The sequence below is a fragment of the Delphinapterus leucas genome, chromosome 5, assembly GCF_059928025.1.
Source record: "Delphinapterus leucas isolate spDelLeu-1000000601 "Yukka" chromosome 5, BTC_Dleu_Yukka2, whole genome shotgun sequence".
Lineage (NCBI taxonomy): Eukaryota > Metazoa > Chordata > Mammalia > Artiodactyla > Monodontidae > Delphinapterus > Delphinapterus leucas.
In genome coordinates, this window is record NC_143133.1 from 72,976,389 (window position 1) to 73,000,698 (window position 24,310).

At 40.3% G+C, this 24,310-nt stretch overlaps 1 protein-coding gene across 1 annotated transcript in view; it reads right to left on the bottom strand.

Moving 5' to 3' along the window:
• The window catches only part of SCFD2 (sec1 family domain containing 2), a 402,719-nt gene extending 379,161 nt beyond the window's left edge, over window positions 1-23,558 (bottom strand). The window contains exons 1-2 of the mRNA XM_022564339.3: window positions 22,576-23,558; window positions 7,830-7,998 (exon numbers count right to left, since the gene is read on the bottom strand). Of these exons, the coding sequence (XP_022420047.1) occupies window positions 7,830-7,998; window positions 22,576-23,413 (1,007 nt within the window). The 5' untranslated portion in view covers window positions 23,414-23,558. The remainder of the gene's footprint in view (window positions 1-7,829; window positions 7,999-22,575) is intronic.
• Between the last annotated feature and the right edge of the window lie 752 nt (window positions 23,559-24,310).

Below are 24,310 nucleotides of genomic sequence, written 5' to 3' on the forward strand. Positions count from 1 at the left end.
ATATTAAGATGATTATAAGTGTGGGACAGTAAAGGAAAATAATGCATGGTAAGCTTTCTACATTTCACTTCAACAGGTAAAATAACACCACCAATAGATTGTGATAAGTTATGTATATGAAAAATGTAACGACTGGAGCAACCACTGAAAAAACTATACAAAGAGATACACTACAGATAAATCAAATGGAATTCTTAGAGAATGTTCAAGTAACTGACAGGAGGGTTAGATTAAAGAAACAGAAATGAAAGACAGAGATAACAAACAGAAAGCAAAACTTAAAATGGCATACTCAAGTCCTAACATTTCAATAATTCCATTAAATTTAAATGATCTATATACACCAATTAAAGACAGAACACACGACAAATTCAAGTTTTGCTTTTTTGGGGCTCTCTGGAATTTTTTTTCCAATATTTTCAATCCATGGTTGGTTGAATCCACAGATGTGGAACTCACAGATACAGAGGACTGAGTGTATATAAATGTGACAACTTAGATGAAATACACCAGTTCCTCAAAGTATATCGTCACAATTCATCCAATACGAAATAGATAATTTGAAAAATCTTATAACTATTGAGCAAGTTAAATTTGGAATTTAAAAATTCCAAAACAGAAGTCTCCAGTCCCAGATGGTTTCGCTAGGGAATACCAAAGATGTAAGAATTAATATTATTTCTACACAATCTCTTCCAGCAAATAAAAGAGGAAGGAATACTTTTCAATTCATTTCATGAAGCTAGTATTACACTATTTTAAAAAAAGACAGTACAAAAAATAAAATTACAAATATCTCTCATAAATATGAATGCAAAAATCTTTAAGACTTTGACAAAATTCAACACCCATTCATGATTAAAAAAAAAACCTCTCAGTGAAATAGAACTAGATGCACACCTCCTTAATGGATAAAGAACATCTTTTAAAACACCTACAGCATTATATTTAAAGACGAAAGACTGATGCCTTTCTCCTAAGACTGGGAATAAGGTTAGGATATCTGTTCTCACCATTCTTATTCAACATAATGCTGGAAGTTCTAGCCAGGGCAATAAGGCTAAAAGGAAAAAGCTTGCAGGCCATAAAGGAATAGATAAAACTGACCTTATCTGCACATAACATGATTATCTACACAGAAAATTCCAGGGAAGCTAACAGATGAACTCCTAGAACTAATAAGTGAATTCAGCAAGGTTGTAGGATATAAGATAAACATTAAAAAATCAACTACATTTTTATACACTATCAATGAACACATTGACACTAATAAAATTACAATATCATTTATAATCACTCAAAAAATGAAAGATTTTCAGACCTCATCTGCCTGCAGCCCCCAAAATGCCTTCTTTCAATGCTAAAACCGTTGCCTTGTTCTTAGTTCTTACTTTATCCTCCTCCCAGCTTTGTTAGAAGGATGCCTACCCCCACCTTGTTGATTCCAGCCCCCCATCCCTATCACCAGTGTGACACTGTTAATACAACGCAGAGTGAAAAAAGAAAGGAAAAGGGCCCTCAGACAAGAATACCAGCAGGTGTTAGAGGAGAGAAGCTATAGCCAGAGCTATGGGACAATCCTGGCACACCGTTGAATACACCCTGGTCTATACTATAACATAAGACTTAGAAGCACCCCAATAAAGGCTGTGGTTGGCTAACTCACCAGGAGTTAGATTCTTAAACTGGTGGATTTTTGCTTGGCAGTGAACATCAACCTAATTAAGAACTTGTCCTTCAAATGTAATGAGTCTTTCCATTCCTCCTTATCCATTTTAGCTACTAACTTCAGAGCGTTCTTGGCCTTATTTAAAGGAGTCATAGTTTCCATTTAGATTATGGATCCCAAAGCCACAATGACCCAGAGTTCAGTCTTCTCACAACATGGAGACCACAAATCATTTAAAATTTTTCAATATGAACAAGATTCTGGGGATTGCCTGCACATTCCTTAACTAACAAATACCATGTATGTGAGCAATTGTAGAACAAGAATTTCTACCTTCAAACCTTCTTTTCTTAACATGCATTTTTTAAAAATTCTGAAAAGTACTCTTAAACAATTCTTTATCAAGAAATATAACTTAAATGGCTCTGGCATACTAAATTATTTAACTATTTCTTAGTGGACACTCTTATCCCTTCATTTGCAGAAAAGAACCCTGCTTTATTTCACCCCACCATCCACAAATTACTCATCAATTCTGTTTTCTAAACCTGTAACTGAGACTAGATGATTTTTAGAATTCCTTGAAAAAAGTTAAATATAGCAAGCTGTATGCTGAGAAGAGGTAAGCCTTTCTCTTACTCATTTTGCAATGTTTACTTAAAAAGGAAAAACATAAAATAAAATAAAATGTCATTTTTGTAGGGAGGTCCAAGTGGGGAAGAGAAGATGCCCACAGTCTGTACCAACAGTAAGGTCGTTCATAACACTGCTATGTGATGACACACCCTCTTGTGTGCTGGCTTTTCACCTCAAAGTCAACACTAAATATACAGTTACTTAATGTTTCCATCTGAGTTCAGTAATTCTACCTGCAGGTAAATTCAAAATCAAAGTAGTATCTCTGATTCCTCTCTAATAAAAATTACCTTTCTTCCCTCTGAAAAATGTTAATGTCTTTAACAGTAATATTTAATTGGTATTTGGAAACCAAGGAAAGAAGAAAAAACATTACCACTATTTAGGGGTAATTTAGTGATTTTTTAAATGAATTTATTTATTTTTATTTATTTATTTTTGGCTGCACTGGATCTTCATTGCTGCGCGCAGGCTTCCTCTAGTTGCAGTGAACAGGGGCTCCTCTTCGTTGCGGTGCGCGGGCTTCTCATTGCAGTGGCTTCTCTTGTTGTGGAGCACGGGCTCCAGTAGTTGTGGCTCCCAGGCTTTAGAGCACAGGCTCAGTAGTTGTGGCACATGGGCTTAGTTGCTCCACAGCATGTGGGATCTTCCCGGACAAGGGCTCAAACCGGTGTTGCCTGCATTGGCAGGCAGATTCTTAACTACTGCGCCACCAGGGAAGCCCCCAGGAATTTAATGATTTTTGACTTTGAGTTAGTGACTTAATATACACCATTATCAGGTTACTTAACAATGTGAAAGTTAACAAAAAACTGGCTCATCAGTGTTTAGGGTAAAACCACTGCTGCATTTGTCTCTTACTCCAAGATCTACTCCTTTTATTCCATTGCTCTATAGTCTAAGAAAAAAACATTCCCACCTCCAACATAAAAGTTAACAAGAAAACTGGACTTAAAATATGCTTTTTTAGGGACTTCCCTGAGGCATCAGGGTAAGGGTGCTTCAGGAATTGAAAAAGTAATAGGCTAGGAGACTGGAGCTGGGGCAGAGAATAGAAACCCAGTTCAACAGAAGGAAAACATAAGAACAGAAAAGATTCTGCCTCCTCTTGGACAAAATATTCCACATAATCCAGGGGCCAATGGACAGGAACTGGAAAGCCATGTTATAATGCCCTTAAGTTATCAATTTTTCATCTGCATTGGCAGTAACTTTAATTGCTATAATTATAAACAACCTTTTATAAAAATTATTTTAGCAATAAATTTTGATTGTCAAGATTTAAATCCTAGTCAGAGACTTTTAAAGATTATTCCATTGCAGACAAGCACCCATCTGTTTTGCATTTTAGTACTAACTTTTTTAGCCTCACACTCATTTCACTAAGAACTTTCTGGGGGTGGTGACAGTAGTGATTATTATTATTTTGACAAAAGTACAGTATACACTAGGACAGCTGTAATTTATTTCAATATCTCTTTGCAAATAAATTAATCAGCACAATTCCCTCAGTCTTCAAAGCAACTGTAAGGAAAGTACCATTTTTTTCTCCCATCTATTGCTGCATGCTTTTATTTGGTTACAATTTTCTCACTACCTATCTCTTTACCATCGGCAACCCGACTTCTGGTCTCACTATTTCACCAAACTTGCTCTCCTTAAAGCTTTCTTCAGAGCCTTCTAGAACCATCACTTCCTCTGACATTTATGACCACACTCTCATACTTGAATGGCACTGAAAGCTCATATTCCATGGCAACATTCGCTCATAGTCTAATGAGAGAAAAAGGCACCTACTAAAAACAAAGACCAGGAGTGGAAAATACATATGAATGAGCTTAGTTTCAAGTGCTCAGAAGCAGAGCTGAGTCACAGCAGGTACTCAGTTGAGAAGAATTTTTATTTTAAACTGAAAAGCCTTAGAAGTTATTTAAGCCAATGCCCTCATTTTATAGCTGAAGTACGGAAAGTGTGTCAGTTAGGATGACTTTGGTTGCTAGTAGTAGACAAGAGCAAGTCAATTTGACTTAATAAGGAAACATACTCTTCTACATAATACGAGGTCCAGACACCTCACTGTAACCCACTGCTGCTCTTGCCCGTAGCACCCTTGGCCACACCACCTTCAGTGTGTTACCTTCAACTTCTGGTTGCGAGCAACAAGGTCTGTCGCAGTTTCAGGATATACATCAGAGAAGCTGGGGGAGAAGTGTAAGAGGAAAGGGAAAGTGTGTCTCTTCCTTGAATCTCTTCTCAAAAGCAAAGAAACTTGACCAAGAAACCCTAAGAAGACTTTTCTTTTGCCTCCCCATTTCTAAAGCAACCACTGGCAAGGAAATGGGATTCCAAGACTGGTTTGGTTTAAGCCTTGGACTAAGCTTAGGGTAGAAAGAATGCTGAGGCATCAAGGTTAAATAAATTGGCCGTAATCAAAATATTATTTGTAGGACTTCCCTGGTGGCACAGTGGTTAAGAATCCGCCTGTCAGTGCAGGAGACACGGGTTCGAGCCCTGGCCCGGGAAGATCCCACATGCCATGGAGCAACTAAGCCCATGTGCCACAACTACTGAGCCTGTGCTCTAGCGCCCACAAGCTACAACTACTGAGCCCGTGTGCCACAACTACTGAAGCCCGTGCACCTAGAGCCCATGCTCCGCAACAAGAGAAGCCACCACAATGAGAAGCCCACGCACCGCAAGGAAGAGTAGCCCCCGCTCACCACAACTAGAGAAAGCCCGTGCGCAGCAACTAAGACCCAACACAGGGCTTCCCTGGTGGCGCAGTGGTTGAGAGTCCGCCTGCCAATACAGGGGACACGGGCTCATGCCCCAGTCCGGGAAGATCCCACATGCCGCGGAGCGGCTGGGCCCGTGAGCCATGGCCGCTGAGCCTGCGCGTCCGGAGCCTGTGCTCTGCAATGGGGGAGGCCACAACAGTGAGAGGTCCACGTACCGCAAAAAAAAAAAAAAAAGATGGATTCAACTCTTCTCTCTTTTGCCACCTTCTCTGGGGAGCTCGCATGTTCCTTTTGTAACTATCTTAGGCTTCTGTGGAGGTGGCATAGGGTAACAGTAAGCACTGACTTTACAGCCAAACTGCCGGGGTTCAAATATAGGCCCCCATCACTTGTATGTGTCATGTTACTTAACCTCATTCCTCATCTATAAAAGGGGAGGATAGTAGAACTCACCTCATAGAGATGTTGTGAGCATTAAATAAGTTACTATACATAAAGTGCTCAGAACCATGCCTGTTACACAGTAAGTCCTCTTTAAGTGTGTGCTGTTATTATTAAGGGGCATCTACTGTTTCTGCCTGCCCAGTATCCTTTTCCCTTTCTTCTGATAAATGTTTCAGTTTCCCTTTGGAGAACCACCCCTCTGCCATGCCATCCGATCCTCACACAACTCTCAGTCAGTATGAACTGCTCCCGACCCCCATTGGGCAAAGGGTGACCACAAGGCCCAAGGTAGGCCAATCTTGCCTTTTCCCCTGGAATCTGACTCATAAGCAGAATGACTCAAGACAGAAAGCAGTTAAAATTCAGTCTCTCTGGTGTCAGTGCCTTGAAGAGCTTTTCCTGAGTTCTTGCCCCCTAGGCCCCTGGAACTGTATAGTCCTTTACAAAATTTGATTAACAGTTCTTCCTTTGATTCTATTAGCTTTCCAATCCCCTTTAATACATCCCCTTTTTGCTGAAATTAGCCAAAACTGATTTCTGTTGTTTGTGTAACCATTATGTTGAACAAATAGGCCTCCCCAAATTAAATCATGAAGTAACCTTATTTTTCTCTCTCATGTCTCTTTATAGCTATTCATGAGCCTAGCTTCTCTGGCCCCTGCATACACAGCGTATAAGTTAAGACAGTGGCTCAGAAATCAAACATTCTGGGCTCAAATTCTAACTCCAAGCCCTGCTAGCTATGTTACTTAATGTCTTTCTGCCTCAGCTTCCTTATCTGTAAAATGGAATAAAGACACCTATCTCATTGGGTTATTTTAAAACTTAAATGACTTCCCAAATGTAAAATGCCTAGAAGTGTGCTTGGCACACAGTAAGTCCTGAAAAATGTTATAGAGCTGATGGCAGTGGTGTCCAGTGAGATGTCCTTTTTCCTCACAACCTATCACATTAGGGCCTGACCATTCTTGTTTCCACACCTATGCTCATGCTAGCCCTCTTTCCTTTTCTAAATCCTTCAAGACATAATTGAATCAAGCACCACCATTTCCACAAAGCCCACACTGATCTACAAAGACCACATTAACCTGTTACTTCACTTACAGGAATTATCATCTGTAGTAGACACATGAGTCTTGATTTCATATCATTCTACTGTTTTTTAATTGTACCTGTATCTAAATCATGACTAGAATAAGAAAAGTGTTCCTTGAAGGCAAGAATGACATTTTATATTATTCTATGTCCTTCATATTACTTACTCCAGAGTAAGGCTCATAGTAAGTCCTTAATAATTAACTTTTGAATGGCTCTCTGAGCAGCTAAAAATATTTCCAACCATAATTACTTCTGGGTTTGCATAGCTTCAAGCCCTTAGGCCTATGTTTTAGTATATATGTTGCCAAAGTGAGCACAGGGCCTTTGCTTTTATTGTGTGCATAAGCATACAAAAAAGACAGGGTACAGAACTTTCTTTTATCTTCCCACACTGGCCCATACACACTGGGCATCCAGTAAATGTCATTAACTAACTACAAAAAAGCTGAAAACTTCAGGAGCTGGAAATTCATTCCAAATATGATAGGAAATTCCAAATGTATCTGTTACTGTTAAGATTGGAAACTATAAGGCTGAAAGGCCCTGTTTTGTTTAAAACTTTAAAACTTGGAGATAAGGGAAACAGATACTCACACATTTTTTCTCTTCTAATATTTTTTTTTCTCAAGAACTGTTGATGAAGGACAAAGTAGAAAAGGTAACTATTGTTCTTTCTATTGTCATGTTTCTGAAGAAATATTCTTTTACTTTTGGAACTCTGCATAACATAAAGTACCCCATCTTCTTTCTCTGGTTTCTCTAACCATGTGAAAAAGTATACGTAGAAATAAAAACATTTCACACTGATGCCCAAGAGTATATCATTTACATATAAAAAGATGGCACTGTTTCAGAGCTATGTGGGCAGTATTTTAGTCATGTGGAAAAGGCAACTGGGAAAGAGAAACTGAGTAAGCCTAGCCTCAACTCCATGTGAAGCTGTCTGTGGGTGCATACATTGACTCACTTAGCTGACCCTGGGAACAAGTTTATATTACATCCAAATGACACCTCTATAAAATTCCATACTTTTTGGCTTACATTGTTTAATGAATATGGTTATTTCAAAGTTAAGAAAAAATTCTTTTTTCTAAATGCTATCCACTTGGTTGAATTCATTTCTGGTTGAAATGAATTTTTCAACCAGACTGATTCTTCATTGTTTCCTTTCTACAGGAACAATCTACAAGAGAAAGAAAAGGGAAGAGAAAGAAAAGGATGAGAGAAAAAACTACACATCTTACTTGGACTGTGCGAGACAGCCGGGTGCAACCATATTCTGATTCTCCTCCTCGGCCTGGAGTGCAGTGAGTTCCACCATGTTAACCATCACATCATTGGTGTGGCCCGGAAGCTGGGGAAGCACTGAAAGGATCTTCTCCACCAAGTTGTCTCCATGATGTCCAACAGCCCCTGTTTAAGCAGACACGAAAATATGAACTCACAAAATGGGAGGAAAAAGCAGCTAAATTAATGTTCTATAATACCCCTTCTATCAAAAACAGTATCCATTTTTAGCTTCTGTTACACAAATCAATAACATAAACCTAACATTCTGCCCTTAGTAACACTAATCAATCTCACAACTACCTACAAAATGTATGTCTTGTGTGTTGGACTTAATGGTCCCTGAGAGCAGGCACTGTGTCTGCTCTGGTTACTGCTATAATTCCCAGCACCTAGCATAGTGCCTACACATGGTAGGCATTAATAGGTATTTAGTGGATAAATAAATAATAAACATTTGGAAGGTCAGGTAAATGGCGTGATAGGATGACACTATCCTGAAAGTTTAGAGCCAAAAGGATTTTCTTTATTTTACTGATGAAGACCTTAAGACCCAGAAAGGCTTAGAGACCTGACCAAGAATAGCAGATCTCCCCTTTGCTAGAAGTTTATCTTCATCATGGCAACCATTTATCTAGTTCACCCTCTACCCACCATGTCTAGCAGGCAACTTGGCAGCTAGTAGGCTCACTAATTATTTGTTAATGAAGGAAAGAACAAATGAATGAATAGTAACAGTTTGCAGTGATAAAAGCATTTATACAGTGCTTTCTGTGTACCAGGCACTGCTCTAGGTGCTTTACATATATTAATTCTTTTAATAACAAATGAATTAATAAGCTCAAATTAAAATTCAAGACCAATGACACAGTTTAATGCTTTTTCCATGAGACCCAGTTATCTTTCCAAAAGCCATCAATGCTTGTAAGACATGATTCCAACAATGGGTGGGACTGGCCAAATCAACTTGTTTTGATCCCACCCACTTCAAATCAATTAATATTTTACTTCCTAATGTCTATCTCTATTGTTTTTGCCATGTCATATTAATTGCACAGAAGAACTAGGTAGAAAAGACTAAACCAGAAATCCAAGGAATCACTGTCAGCACCATCTTCTTCGTCACAATAGCTAATATTTATTGAGAGCTTATGACGTACCAGGTATTAACTTCCATACTGTACATTTATTATCCACTTAATTCTTAGAACAACTCTAATAGGTAGGTATTATTATGCTCATTGACAGAGTAGAAGATTCAGTTTAAGTAACTTGCTCACAATTATATATGCTGTAAATTACAGAGCAAGAATTCAAACTCACGAGGCAGAACTCCAAAAACCACGCCATTAAAAAAAAACAAAAAAAAAACAGGCCCATAAAAATGACTTAAGACAGAACCAGCATGAGTGCTTCTAATGTGGCTTCCGATGCTAAAGAAAAGAGTTCTAATTCTACCAGTAAAATATTCACTTATTAGGCCTGGAAGGAACCATGTCTTATTTCTGTTGTCTATAGTTTATGGTTGTCTCCCCAGCACTCACACTACAAGCTACTCGTTAAATACTTGCTGAATGAATGCCTAGTGACTATAAGTGGCCCTGAGATCCACAGGGCAGTCAGAAGTCTCTAAGTGGATAATATCTTTAAGCCTGGAAAGAATGGAGATACGACGATTACCCCATAGCATCATTTCTCTCTCCACTAGTAACCTCCTCACTTATTTGAAAACTTCCACTCATCACTACAATAACTCTTCTTTGGACCTGGTGCCCAAATTCTGAGCCCTGCCCCCAAGCTATTCTTATTTTTATTTGCCATTCACAGACACATGGTACAGACAAGTAGTCTATATGTTCTGCCTTTCTTTCCTAACTTCTTTAGCCCCTACAATCTAGCTGTTACTCACTCTTCCTCCCTATGCTAAATGCAGGGGTCTTTGGCAAGTCTCAGTTCATTAAACCTTTGGCAAATTAAAACTGTTGACTAATCCAGTCCTCCTGAAACTCTCCAAATATGAGAAGTCAAGACATGACATACTTATTTTTCCTTAAGGTTTAATAGCTAATAGTTATTTTTACAGAACCAATGTATCACTTACATCCTTAAAATATTACATACTAACACCCTAAATGTTCAGAAGTAGAGGAGTAGTTTTTTAAAATTATGGCATATTTACTGAAGCAGTTCTCAAATTGTGATTTTTATTTTCTCCTATTTATTTATAGATTCTAAACTTTCTATGGTGAACATATATTCCCGTTGTAATGAAATGAAAAAACATGCTATACACACATATAAATATCCCAAAATTTTACCAAGGGTTATCTTTGAATGGTAGGACTTCGGTTGATGTAAACTCTACCTAAAATTAATTTTTCCCCTGTGTTTTCTGCAAGGAGCACATGAGACTGACCTAAATTAATTGGAAAAATAATTTACACTCTTTCAGAAACTGTTGAAAATATTATATATGAGAATTAACAAAATGCCAAATTTACATGAGCAGGATTACTCAACTTTTTAGGTTTAGTCAAAAGGAATGTGTATTTAACATGTATGATAATGAAGGATAAAGCAGGTATAGGCTTTCAACTCATGTCCTGCTCTTCTCTGAATACAGTTTGTTGCATGTCCAGCTTTAGAGGGTTCAATATACATTTTAAAAATTTAATTAGTGCCTGTTACATGACTCAAACATAGACTAAGCATTTGGGGCCTCTCAATGTCACAGTAACTTCAGATTCTTCCTCTATGAAATGAATAAAATGCCAAGATTTGTATCACACTTAAATTTTCAGAGAGCTTAATTTTTCCATTATTATAGAAATTTTAAAGTATTATTTAAGACGCTGAAGAGTGGAAGTCAAGCTGAACCCAGTTGTTTTTCCCTGTCCAACTGTTAATCTAGCCAAGAGCAACGGGGTCTAGTCTGGCCAGAGAATGGTTTATTTCCCAATGCCTTCTTTTCTAAAGAGGGTATAGGAACAAGAAATTGGATACATGGGCTCTAGTGGTCCCATCCTCCATTAGCTCCTTGTGTGATCTGAGGCAACTTCCAAAAATGTGGTGCTATTTTCCCAAGCTAAAAACTCAGAGTTGGTCCAACCAACACCTAAATATCTTTGAAGCTCAGTATTTGAGATCCTAAATTCAGTCAATTGTTTCAAAGGCTAAACTTTTATAGTTAACAGCACCGGAAAAATAGCAATCCTGTATGACCCTGTGGATCATATGTGAATGTATGTGCCAGTATCACCATCATAAGGCATATAACATCTACACTTGCCTCTACTTATAAGGAATAAAGTGAGAAGCAAGAATTGAGGCATCTTCACAAGAGCTCAGTCATACTGTAGTAGGGCTTAAAGATAAAAACACAAGAGCCTTCTCTACATTTCACAAACAGGATATTTTGGGATTATGCACAGTGTCCCTTTGTGTTGAGATAGGGTTACTGGATTCTTGGAATTAGTATATTCAAAAACTCACCTCCTGGGGCTTCCCTGGTGGCGCAGTGGTTAAGAATCCGCCTGCCAGTGCAGCGGACGTGGGTTCGAGCCCTGGTCCAGGAAGATCCCACATGCCGTGGAGCAACTAAGCCCGTGCACCACAACTACTGAGCCTGCGCTCTAGAGCCCGCGAGCCACAACTACTGAAGCCCCGCACGCCTAGAGCCTGTGCTCTGCAACAAGAGAAGCCACCGCAATGAGAAGCCCGCACACTGCAACGAAGAGTAGCCCCAGCTTGCTACAACTAGAGAAAGCCACGGGCAGCAACAAAGACCCAACACAGCCAAAAATAAAAATTAATTAATTTTAAAAAAACTACACAATACACAAATCTTAAAAAAAAAAAACCTCACCTCCTTTCTGATTCCCCATGACTCTTTCTTAAGAATATTTGAGCGTCTTTCATTATTTTGAGATGTTTCAGTATCTGATGACGTTTCTGTCTTCTAAGAACAGAATATTTTATTATCGCTCCTGATGTTTCCTTCTATGTAGAAGGACAACAATTAGCATAACATTTCTGAACTTGCCTCACCTCCTTCAATCAATCCCTTTTCCCCTGGGTTGTCAGGTTCTACTCATTCCGCCTAGGATAGGTTCTGCCCTTGGAAAGAGGGAAATAGACTTTCTCTGGTCCACTCCTGATGCTGAGTGGGTAAACCTTCCAACCCAAGAATTTGGTGTTAGGAATCTCGCTTGCCCATAGATGTAAGCCACATTCTTTAAGGTTCACTGTATCCACCATAAAACTGGTATTTTGGCCTCTGCCTGCCAGCTCTTTATTCCATATTCAATTTAGAATCTGGATGGTTAAAGGAGTGTTAGTTATTAGTTACTCTTTAATACTACCATTTCTAACACTACCTATGGTTGGCTCATATCAGTCAAATCTAGTACAAAGGGGATGTATTAAGGTAGATAATACATACTAGTCAAAAGGCTGTTTCAGTTTGCCATATACCAGGTAGGACTTTGGGGGGATGGAGGCAGGAGAATAATAAGGCAGTACTTATATAGGTTTATTCAGTAAGTAGTTTTCACCACACAGTAATTTTAGATAAAAGTCACATAGCATTCATTATACTGTCCCTAACTTAAATCTTCTCCTACACTCCCTCTTTCTGTGAATGGATTCTGAAATTGCCCAGGCTAGAATACTTGGCATGTCTTCAAATTCTTCTTAACCTTCTACCATTATATCAGTCACCACTCTATTAATTCTCTCACTTAAATACTCAACTACTCCTTTCTTCATCCTTCCTAGTACTGACTTGGTATAAATTCACATCATTTCTTACCTAGATATTTTAATAGTCTCCTGATCAATAGTCTCCTAGCTGCCAGTATTTCTTGCTTTTATCTCAAGGAGCCCACTGCTCCTAGGCTGGGCTCCTCTATGGGTGCATGGGAGGGTTGAATTTTATGAGAAATATTTTAAGTTTATGCTTTTATCTAGATAATCCACAACTTTGACCAGTTGCTCAAAAAAAAGTTGGTTAATTTCAAAACAGTTAAGAATCACTGGAAAAATAAAAAAAAAAAGAATCACTGCACACCACACAGTATAAGTTAGCTGAGCCGACAGCTATCAATGTTATTCCTCTCTACACACTTTAAGGATACAGCCCAACTGATGAACAAATTAACAAACTGTGCTACATCCATACACCTGAATATTACTCGTTAATAAAAAGGAGTGAACTACTGATAGAAGCTACAACATGGATGAATCTAAACCGTATTATGCTAAGTGAAAGAGGCCACTCAAAAGGCTATATACTATATGATTGCATTTATATGACATTCTTGAAAAGATAAAACTCTAGGGACAGGAAATGGTTCCATGGTTGCCAGATATGAGAGTAAGAGGAGAGACTGCCTACAAGGGGTACAAAGGGAATTTTTTGGAGTGATGGCACTCCTCTTATATCTTGATTGTGGTGGGTGGTTACACGACTATATGTTGTTTGACAGAACTACACACTATATAGGATGAATGTTGCTATATGTAAATTATACTTTAATAAACTTGACTATTAAAAAAAGCAAGCAAAACAATAACAAAAAACCTACCCATCCCCCCTCAGTTCCCACTTTGGAATCAATAAATCCATCAATCACATCATCCACCAGAGAACTCATTCAACAGAAAATCTGTACATGCACTTTGCCTGCCTAAAAACTTATTATGGCTCCTCACCAAGCATGAAATTTAAAGCCTTTATCTTTCCTCATCATCTTTATCACCCTTCCCTCCTGATCTCTTACCTCTCCCTCAGTCATTCATCCCAACCTTAAGCTCTACTAAAAAATTACCTAAAAAGAATTCCCAGAACAACCTATGCTCCTTCTTACATGTTTGCACACATAGGGAGCTTTTAAAAGAATACTGGTTCCAGACTCTGCCCAGACCACTTTTAAAAATCAGACTTTCTGGGGTGGTTCAAATGTGAGAACCACTGGTCTAGAAATGGCCACCCCTTAAGAGAATATTTGTACCTAAACCCTATGAAGGCACATATCATTCATACGTGAATTTGCTAAGCTTTGTGCTTCCTCATAGATTATGAGTTCCTCATAGACAAGAGTCTTAACTGTTTGATCTTTATGTGTGCACTTCTCAAACTTAACGGCACATTCAGATCACCTGAGGATCTTGTTAAAATTGTGATTCTTAAGCCTGGGGTGAAGCCTGGGATTCTGCATTTTTAATTAGCTTCCAGTTGGGCTTGAGGCTGCCAGTCCCCAGGACACACTGAATAGGGAGGCTTTATGTCACTATCACCTAGCACAGAGCCTGCATATAAAAGTTGCTCAATAAACATTTATGAAATGAATCGAAATCATCCATGTCATTCTTTACACTCCCCTAAGTAACCAAAATTGTAGTGATCTTGCAGGATTATACAGAAAGACTCTTTCACTTACTGCACTTCATTTGTTTTTTTCTCTAGGTATGACAGAATACAGTTCTTGACAAATGGTTAATTCTAACCAACTCTCACTTACTTTAGTGGCAGATAATAGGTCAGGTAGTAAAATTCTTCTGGGTTACACATATGGCAAATTACTCTTATACTTATGTTCTTAGTCTTATACTTAGGGGGAAAACATACATTTAAAAGAATAAAACATTAAATCATTTTAAAGGCATATCATTAATTAATAAAAGTATTAATACACATATTCCCCATTATGTACCAGGCAGTGTTCTAGGAGCTAGACATGTTAACTTATTTTACCCTCTCAGTCTTCTGGTGGGTACTATTATCCTCATTTCACAGATCAGGAAACTGACTTATGACTAGGGAGGGGCAGAGCTAAGGCTACTGTAACTAGCCACTCATGCCTATTATACAACCTAGATAAGTGGTAGCAGTTACCATATATTGAGGATCTACTGCAATCCCCTTACTCCTTACATGTATCATCCTGTATAATGTAAATCTGAGCATGTCCTATCACAGCTCAAAACCCTCCAACTTTCCCATCACACTTTGGCTTTTACTCTAAGTCTTTACTTTGCCCTACAATGCATTACTTCTGCCTATCTCTCCAACATTATCTCCTATCACCACCCTCCTTGCTTGCAGGGCAAGCTGAAGGAAGCCACACGAGCCTCCTCAAACATGTCAAGCCTATTCCCACCTCAGGTCCTTTGCACTTGCCATTCCCTGGGTCTTATATGTTCAATACCAAGGCTGTCACATGGCCTGCTTCCTCTCTCCTGTCAATCTCTGCTCAAATGTCACATCCTCAGAGAGGTCTTCCCTAGCTATGCTATCTAAAATGGAGATCCGAGCTTCCCTGGTGGCACACTGGTTAAGAATCTGCCTGCCAACGCAGGGGACACAGGTTTGAGCCCTGGTCTGGGAAGATCCCACATGCCGCGGAGCAACTAAGCCTGTGCGCCACAACTACTAAGCCTGAGCTCTAGAGCCTGCGAGCCACAACTACTGAGCCCACGAGCCACAACTACTGAGGCCTGCATGCCTAGAGCCCATGCTCTGCACCAAGAGAAACCACCTCAATGAGAAGCCTGCACACCGCAACAAAGAGTAGCCCCAGCTCAACGCAACTAGAGAAAGCCCGCGCACAGCAACAAAGACCCAACACAGCCAAAAATAAATAATTTTTTTAAAGCTTAAAAAATAATAAAATAAAATAAAATGGAAACCCTATCACTTTTTAATCTCTTATCTACTGTTTTAGTTATATAATGGATGGATGGATGGATGGATGATTTCGTATGTTTCCAACAGCACTTCAAGGTCACTCTTTTCCCCTGTTTACAAATGAGAAAACCCTAAAAAGGCTCAATGAGAATCAAACAACAAGTAAGTCACTAAGCTAAGACTTGAAGTTATTATACTGGTCTGGATCTAACACCTGCAATCTAGTCAGAGCCTTAAATGGCTTCTCAATTGTTCCTCATACCTATGCTTATTTTAAACAGTATCCTCTGAACCCTAAAATAAAGATATTAATTGGTTATTTTGCATTTTGTGGAAAATCAGATTGGGGGAGATGGGGGAGGAAAGAATAAGTCACTTCTTTGAATACTAAGGCAGCACCAGAGTCCAACAACTGTGTTTAGTCTTGGAAGCTGCTAGCTTCTAGAGGCCATATCAGCATCATCTCTACTAACCAGGACGATGATAGCCTCACATATGAGAGAGATTATGAGCACAGGCTCTAGAGCAAGCTGCCAAGGTTCAAACCCTGACTCTGCCATTTACTAGCTGTGTGATCTTGGGTAAGTTAGTTAACTCCTATATGTCTCCGTTTCCTCATCTGTGAAATGGGGATAATTATAAAAGAATTATTATGAATATTAAAGGAGTTTATATATGTAGATTGCTGAGAAAAGTAGTATGCTCTCAAATGTTAGCCACTATTAATACTCTCAAATTTCAAGACTTTAACAAAATAATATACAATCACACCTTAAAGCAAATATAAATGCACAAGTATACCATAATCCCAGGATTAAGAACCACCCATTGGATTGGGAGTTAACCTTTAACTGACTAAATTTAATTTAAAAGTTTACATGAAACTAAAATTCAGGAGAATTGAACCAAGAAAGGAAATTTATTTCCCAGAGTTACCGCCACCTCCTATCTTTTGATCTTGAACTTGTAGACTATCAACAAAGCTCTCTAGTCGATCTCAAGAGCCAGAAAAGAATGGAAAGAAAACCAGACTCAAACTTTTCGAGATTCATAAATCACGTCTACCTTTTTAATTGTCCCTTGAAACAAATTAGAAGCCAGAACAGTCCGTAGAATGCTGTATTTAAATCCCCTATGCAAACATGCCTGAAGCACTCTGCAGAGACACAAGCTTCTGTGTGGTCTAGACATGGTAGAAGTATGCCAAAATCATAGCAACAGACACTGGTGGTCATTTACTTCTCAAACAATTGCAACAAACTTTCTCTATTTTTCAGCCCTGAGAGCTTATCAACTGCTTCAAGGGAGCAAGGAACTTGTCTATCCTGTTCACCACTGTTTCCCTAGACCTGGAACAACACTTGGCACATAGTAGGCACTCAATAAATGTTTACTGAAAAAAAAACCCAACTATTAGACAAAGCGATACTACTTTCAGCAAAGATGATGACAAAAAGAGAAATTTCTCAAAACTGTAAGCACGATATTAACACTGCCAAATATTTATGAACTATTGGAGGTTATTTTTGGTAGTATCAGTTTTAATCCAAGAATATATACATAGGCACATAAATCTTCTAATGGTAAATTATCAAAAATGGCATCCAAAATATTTAACAACAAATAACAAATTAATATACTAGGTATATAAATTAACATCTAAATAAAAAACTAAAAATGTATTTCCCTTTGGTCGCTATATTAAAACTGCTGGCTCTTCCCTGGTGGCGCAGTGGTTGAGAGTCCGCCTGCCGATGCAGGAGACACGGGTTCCCACGTGCCGCGGAGCGGCTGGGCCCGTGAGCCATGGCCGCTGAGCCTGCGCGTCCGGAGCCTGTGCTCCGCAACGGGAGAGGCCACAACAGTGAGAGGCCCGCGTACCGAAAAAACTGCTGTCACATAATTTAAATTGAAATTCAAACCATTCAAGTCATTCCGATCATTTCCAATTACCTTTTGTCTTTTAGAAACTGTTGGTATAATCATCTATATGCTACAGCTATCCCTGGCTAAACAATGCCCCACATTCTGTCTAAACCACAATATGATGCAAGAAACCACACCGGTATATGTATAGCTGATTCACTTTGCTGTACAGCAGAAACTAGCATAGCATTTTTAATCAACTGTACTCCACTAAAAATTAAAAAAAAAAAGAAAAGAAATGACGCCAATTTTTTTTTCTTTTTTTTTTTCAGAACGCGGACCTCTCACTGTTGTGGCCTCTCCCGTTGCGGAGCACAGGCTCCGGACGCGCAGGCCCAGCGGCCACGGTCCACGGGCCCAGCCGCTCCGCAGCACGTGGGATCCTCCCGGACCGGGGCACGAACCCGCGTCCCCTGCATCGGCAGGCGGACTCTCAACCACCGCGCCACCAGGGAAGCCCCACGCCAAATTCTTGTAACAAGAAGTCATGAGCTCCCCAGCTCCTTATGCTTGTTGCGTCCAGGAAAGATCAGTAAAAATATTGAGCATGGTGATCGGGTATGTTCCTGGACGCCAGAGCCTGGATCAAGGTTGGAAAGCACCCACGCCAAAAATAGTGCCACCAACACCACCTACCCTACCACCCCATCCAATTTTGGGCCACTCTGGAGCAGAGGAGAAGTGCTGCATCTCTACAACCATCACTACCAGCATGAGTTCCCTCTGCTGCCTCAACACCCCTGGGGGTCAGCTGCAAACACACCACAACGCTCCTAAGCCCTATCTCTCGCCTCCACCAGGCAACAGTAACAGGTAATTCTCAACAAGTAGAGAATTTCCCTTTACTGGCTAGTACAGAAGTACTTTAGTATTTAAAAAACAGGTTTGACAATACAGCTACGCACCAACTGAAAACCAGCCCTGAGGATTACCAATATGGAATAATAACACTATGTTGAAACATTTTTGAAATAAATGAACCATTAAACTGACCATCTGGAAGATAGTATGGAGGGTTATCCAAAAGGTATCCATTAAAAAAACTTCAATTTATAAGTTATTAGGACATAGTAACAAACTTGCTCCAATTAGTATCTATCCTCCAAAATCTACCCTCCACCAGCCAGATACAATTTAGATCCCTTCTGAAGGAGAGAATGTCATAATTTAAAAATGGGAAGTAGATCATGGACCTTCTCTTGGCTACACTATGCCAAAGCTTACGGGTTTCAGAGGGGACCACAAATCAAACTCGTTCCATGCATCAGTAGAGAGGTAGATAGTTGCGCCCCAAGGACACCCCTTTATGCCACCCACTCTGGCTTCCCTTTATCTCCTATCCCACCAGGCCACTGCTGCTGCCACCCACCACCTCATGCAGGCACCTCTCCCCACTCAGGAGATCTCACCCAACTTGAGCTCCCTCACCCAGGCCTGGTAGTGCTCTCCTCCCTGCATGGACACCTATCTTGCTTAGCCCCACCTAGATGCTTTTCCACTGAATTATTCAGTAAAGTAGGAAGGAAGCAGAGTCCTTATAATTTTAAATGTACTTGGGAAATACCTCAAGGAACTTTTGGGAGGTTCACTCCCATTGCTTTATCATCAGCTTGCATAGTTCTCTTGGCATTCTACTGAAAACAATACTTTCATGGTTCCTCCTAAGCCCTGGACAAAGTAAATGAATTTTTCTTTCTCTTTACCTGTTGTCTTGAATCTACCCAGAGAGACCTCCCATTTGCTCCCTTTGAACAATGCCCCTTTTAACATTAAATATCCTTTTACATGGTCTCATGTACCTAAAATGTCTTCTCCCACACCAGTTTGCTTAATGAGTACCATCACCAATCTAAAGCACACCCTGGAAGCCCACCTACTGGCAGAAGGATCCTAAACAAATACAAAGAAAGTGAGCACTTAACTCTGACAATTCGGAAAACAAAAGATGCTGACCTCAGACACTAATAGAAATATTGGAGCAATCCTGTCACATCTGGCCTACTACTTAATGTTTCTGCTTTTCCTTTTTCCAGTAAAGAACAACTTCAGAGCCTCAATTTTTTATTCTTGAAATGATAGATAATACTTAACTCACCTAATTTGTTGAGATCAAATAAGGTAATGTGGAAGTGATTTTTATCCATTAAATAATCACATAAATATGATTAGTTAATATTATTATTTCCTTTCTCAAATACTACTGTGGGCCCAAATTGTCAAATTTTAGAATACTCAGAAAATGTGTGCCCCGCTGCAATTGTGAATGACTAGTGATGCAACTTAGGAATCTCAGAAGTATTTTCAATCAGAAAAAATAAGCATACTAACCTCAATGAAAGTCTAGTTGGCAGCAACCTTTAATTCACCTGTTCATTCATCCATTCATTCAATAAATATTTACTGAATACCTACTATTTTCAAGGCACTCTTCTGAGTGCTAGTTAATAAACAGTAAACAAAATAGAGCCCCTCCCTTCATGAGCTTCCGTTCAAATGGGAGGAGACAGGCAACTGACAATCAGTTAGCATGTTAGGTAGTGGTAAAGACTATGACAAATAAAGCAGGGTAAGGGGTTAGAGAGCGTCTAAAGAAAATGGTCAGGGAAGGCTTGTCTGAGGAGGAGACATGTGAGTGGAGATTCGAAGGAAGTGAGCGACAAAACCATGTAGACACCTGAAGGAAGAGCATTCCAGGCTGAGCTGCACAAGAACATCAAAGGCCCTGGGGCTGGGACATACTTCGCATGTTGAGAAATGGCAAGGTGGCCAGCATGCCAGGAGAGCAGTGTGTGGGGGGATCAATAAGGGATGAGGTGAGATAGGTACACACAGGCAGATGATGTATGGCCTTGGAAACCATGCTAAGGAACTTAGATTTGACAGTGGGTGTGATGGGAGGGTTGTGAGCAAGCAAATAACATGTCGCCAGTTCTATGTTGTGATGGGATTACACAAGAAACTGCATGATCTGTATGTCTTCTGTACTTCTTCAATATTTGTATTTTTTTAACTATTTACATCCTCTACTCTGTTGTGACAAATGCTGCTTTCAGACTGAGTAAAATGGATTCTGATAATTGAATACCGGATTTGGTGACATGGAGGCCACCAGTGATCTTGACAAAGGAAGTTTCTGAGGAGTACTGAGGGGCAAACAGCCTAATTGGAATCAAGGGAAAATTGAAGCAGATGACTGTAGAGACAGCAAGTACAAATTTCTAAGTTTGCTAAAAATGGAGCAAAAATGAAACTGAGCCTCAGGGGTCAAGAAAGGAGATGTTCCATTCTGTGTGTATTGTGATGGGGAAAACCTAGTAGAAAAGACTTTTTTAAAAAAAATGATGATCTAGGAAAGGGGAGGGTATTTGAAAGAAGTAAACCTATGAGAGAAGTGAAAAAGGAAAAGATCTAGTCTGCAAAGGAGGAAAAGTTGGCACTAGATAGTAGCAGGAACAGTACATCTTTTAATATGAAGGAAGGAAAGAAAAATATGTGGGGTACAGAGGTAAAAAGGTTGGTAGACTTAGTGATAAGAAGATACAGTTTTCTGGTGGCTTATATAAAAGCAAGAAAGCTGAGGGGGTGAACATGGGGAGGGAAATCTGGAGGCTTGAAGCGAGAGAAAGTATAAAATAATTGTGCTGAATGGCAACTTTGTCTTCCTAGCGCCCTTATTTTCTAAATCATTCTTGACTACTTCGTATAGTAAGCTTTTAGAGGACAAGAAGCTACACTTACCTTGTTTTTTTCTGTATTTAGAAGAGTCATATACAAGGAAGAGATGCATAATATGTAAAGGAGTAGTTGCTATGATGCTGGATGGCCAGGACATTAAAGTTTGCCTAACTGGAGTCTTTGGGCGGGGGGGGGGGGGGACACAAAAATATGTGACCTTGATTAATTATGAAACAATATGTCACATTTTGGGCAAAAAGAAATAGAAGCATAAGCAGTATATACCACGCACTCAAAAACTCAACAAGCATATACTCACTCATCAGGTGTTTTTAATCCTCTAAGAGTTCAGGGGTGTTACAATGATTACTTTTATTTAAATCACACTGACAGGCTGAGCACCTGGTTACTTCAGTCACATAATTAAGCTTACATCTCAGTACTACCAGTTAGCTTACTTTCTATTTTATGATCTGAAAATGAATCTTATAAGGTCAAAAATTCAAATGCACCTGTTGTGGTTTTTTTAACTTCATTTGACATTTTTTTTTAACCTACTGAAGGGAATGCTTGCCAAAGTCAGTTTCCTGATTATTCTCCCTGAACTTGGGTGTGGCCAGCCTACACTACCAGCAGCATTACATCTACCTAATTAGAGAACAATAAAGTTGACCTTTGAAAATAAATGCACATGTCAAATATCAGAAAATGTTTTTTCTTCACCTATTTTTAAGGGTAACATTTGTTACTTATGTGTATAAATATTATTACAATTTGGGATTACCCAATCTTCAATAGAATGAGAGCTAAGAATAAATGAACGTTTGAAAATATTTTCACCAGAAAATGAGACTAAATACAATTGTACATATTTTCTACAATTCTGTTTAGCCTCATTTTCTGGTGAAATTTAAGTTCAGCCTCATTTATTAACACTCATGTAAAGAAACTTGAAAGTCAACTAACTAATATTTTCGTGTTTTGTGGTACAGGTTACCTCCACTTGTTCACCTGTTAATACTTCTCCAACAACTTAAAGCTTTCTTATGAAGGATTGTTGTGAATACTGATATCTGCACATGTCTAAAAGGTTCCCAGGTGGACAGCTCTCCTCCATGTCAGCATAAGGCTGGTTTTCCAATCTCTGAGCTAGATGCAGTTGTTCTTGTTTTAAAGGGCAGTGCACGCTGAGGATGTATTTACCCAAGATAGCATTTAACAAATTTGCTGATTTGCTTGTCTGTATCCCCCCTCTAGACGATAAACTGTGGGATCAGGGACTGTGTCCATCTAGCTCTTCTTTGACTTCTCAACCTGACACATAGTTAGAGGTCAATAAAATATATGTTGAATCAATGAAAGTCCCAGCACTTTGGAAAGCGGTTATGAAGCCTTCCACAGCAAACGCCACTTACCTGTGAGATCCAGAGTTCTGTCCACAAAGACCACTGATGCCCTGCCTGTGGCGGTCTTCCTCCTGTTCTTGGCGGGAGCAAAATTGGCCAGATCTGCAGCGATGATCCGACTGAGGGAACCTACAGCAAAACACTCCTCCCGTACCCCTAAATGCTCACACAGGGAACTGAGGCCGGACACCAGGCACCTAATCGTCAGCAGCAGCTCAGGGGTTAGGGTAGTGGCATCCACCTCAGCCAGGTTTCCCAGCCTCCTCTTGTCCGATCGGGCACGGTTGAGGATATGCACATCCTGGGGTAATAGTGGGAAAAGGGAAGCAAAAGCTGGAGTCAAGGCAAGGTGGGGAGCAGCACATGCGAGTAACAACGGGACATGCAGCACCTCAGCCGTGTAGTTCATGTTGCCCATCCACTCACACAGCTTCTCCTCCAGTTGCTCGAACACTGGCTGCTGCCCTTCCAGCTCAGCCGCCGCCGCCGGCGGCACGTGATTAGCCGTGAGGTGGACTGCGTGATTCACAGCCGTGACCACCACACAATACTGGAAGTGACTGCGGCAGATGATGTCCCGTAGGGTCTCCACGGTCCGGCCTTTCAGCAGGCAACTCAACACAAACACCGCTTTGGGCTGCTCGGCTCCGCCACCAACTGCGGCGGGCTCGAACTCCCGCAGGTAACACGCAGAGTTCCCCACCGCCTCCAGCAGCCGTGAGGACCCGCAGCCCCAGTGCAGGCTCTCGGCGCAGGCGGCGTCCAGGTAGACCACGGCCCGTTTCACTTTGGCCAGGACCTGCTCCCAGGCTTGCTGGGTGAAGGTCAGCACGCCTGGGGTGCTCATGGTGGGGATTCGCAGACTCAGGGCACCGAGCCCAGGAACTTCTCTCAGAACTCACAGCTTCCGGGAATTGGGCTCCCAGAGACATTGACAGTCAACACAGTACACGTGAGACGGCGTCCGACTCATCCAGTGTGGGCGCATAGTAATGACGTTACGGAGCGTGATTGGCTAGCGGGGAGACGTCGCGGAAGAATGGTGAGGGCTGGGAATAAACGGGCGGGGCTCCGAGTCTCCCGGGTGCCTCGAAAGGTCGGGGAAGTGGAAAGGAGCTTCCCAAGAAGGAGCTGAGGGATTTTCTTTTCGTCTCCCTCTCTGCTCGGATTATCTTCGCTGCTCCTTGAGAAATCTCAGGAATGATAAATCCTAATTCTAAATATGATATTTTCCTTGGATCTGAACGCATTTCTTTAAAAGTGATGTGTTGCCCAGCAAAACTAGGAGCAGCCAGAGAAGATAAAAACAACCAACTGCTGTGTGATGTTTCTTAGTTTATACATTACTATCACATACATTATTGGACACAAACCTCTAACAGACATAACGGTTTCTCTTTCACTTTCTCCATCTTCCTTCCCTCATCTCATTGGCACTAAATCTTGATCCACTTCAAAAATCCAGAATCCAGCCCTTTCTCCTCATCTATCCTTCCTCTCACTGCCTTAATCCACCGTCTTCGGTCAATTTAACAATAGCAGTGACCCTCCCCCCGCCATCATTTCCCAGTTTTCCATCTCTTCTCCCTTCCATTCAGTTTGCTTCCTACACTAAGCTTGTTCAACCATTTTTCTGCTTAAAATCCTCTCCTGGCCCAGTTGCCTACAGGATACAGCCAGATGCGTTATAATGGCACCAAAAACCTTCATGATTTCTCTATTTCTCTCCAGCTATCCCAGCTTA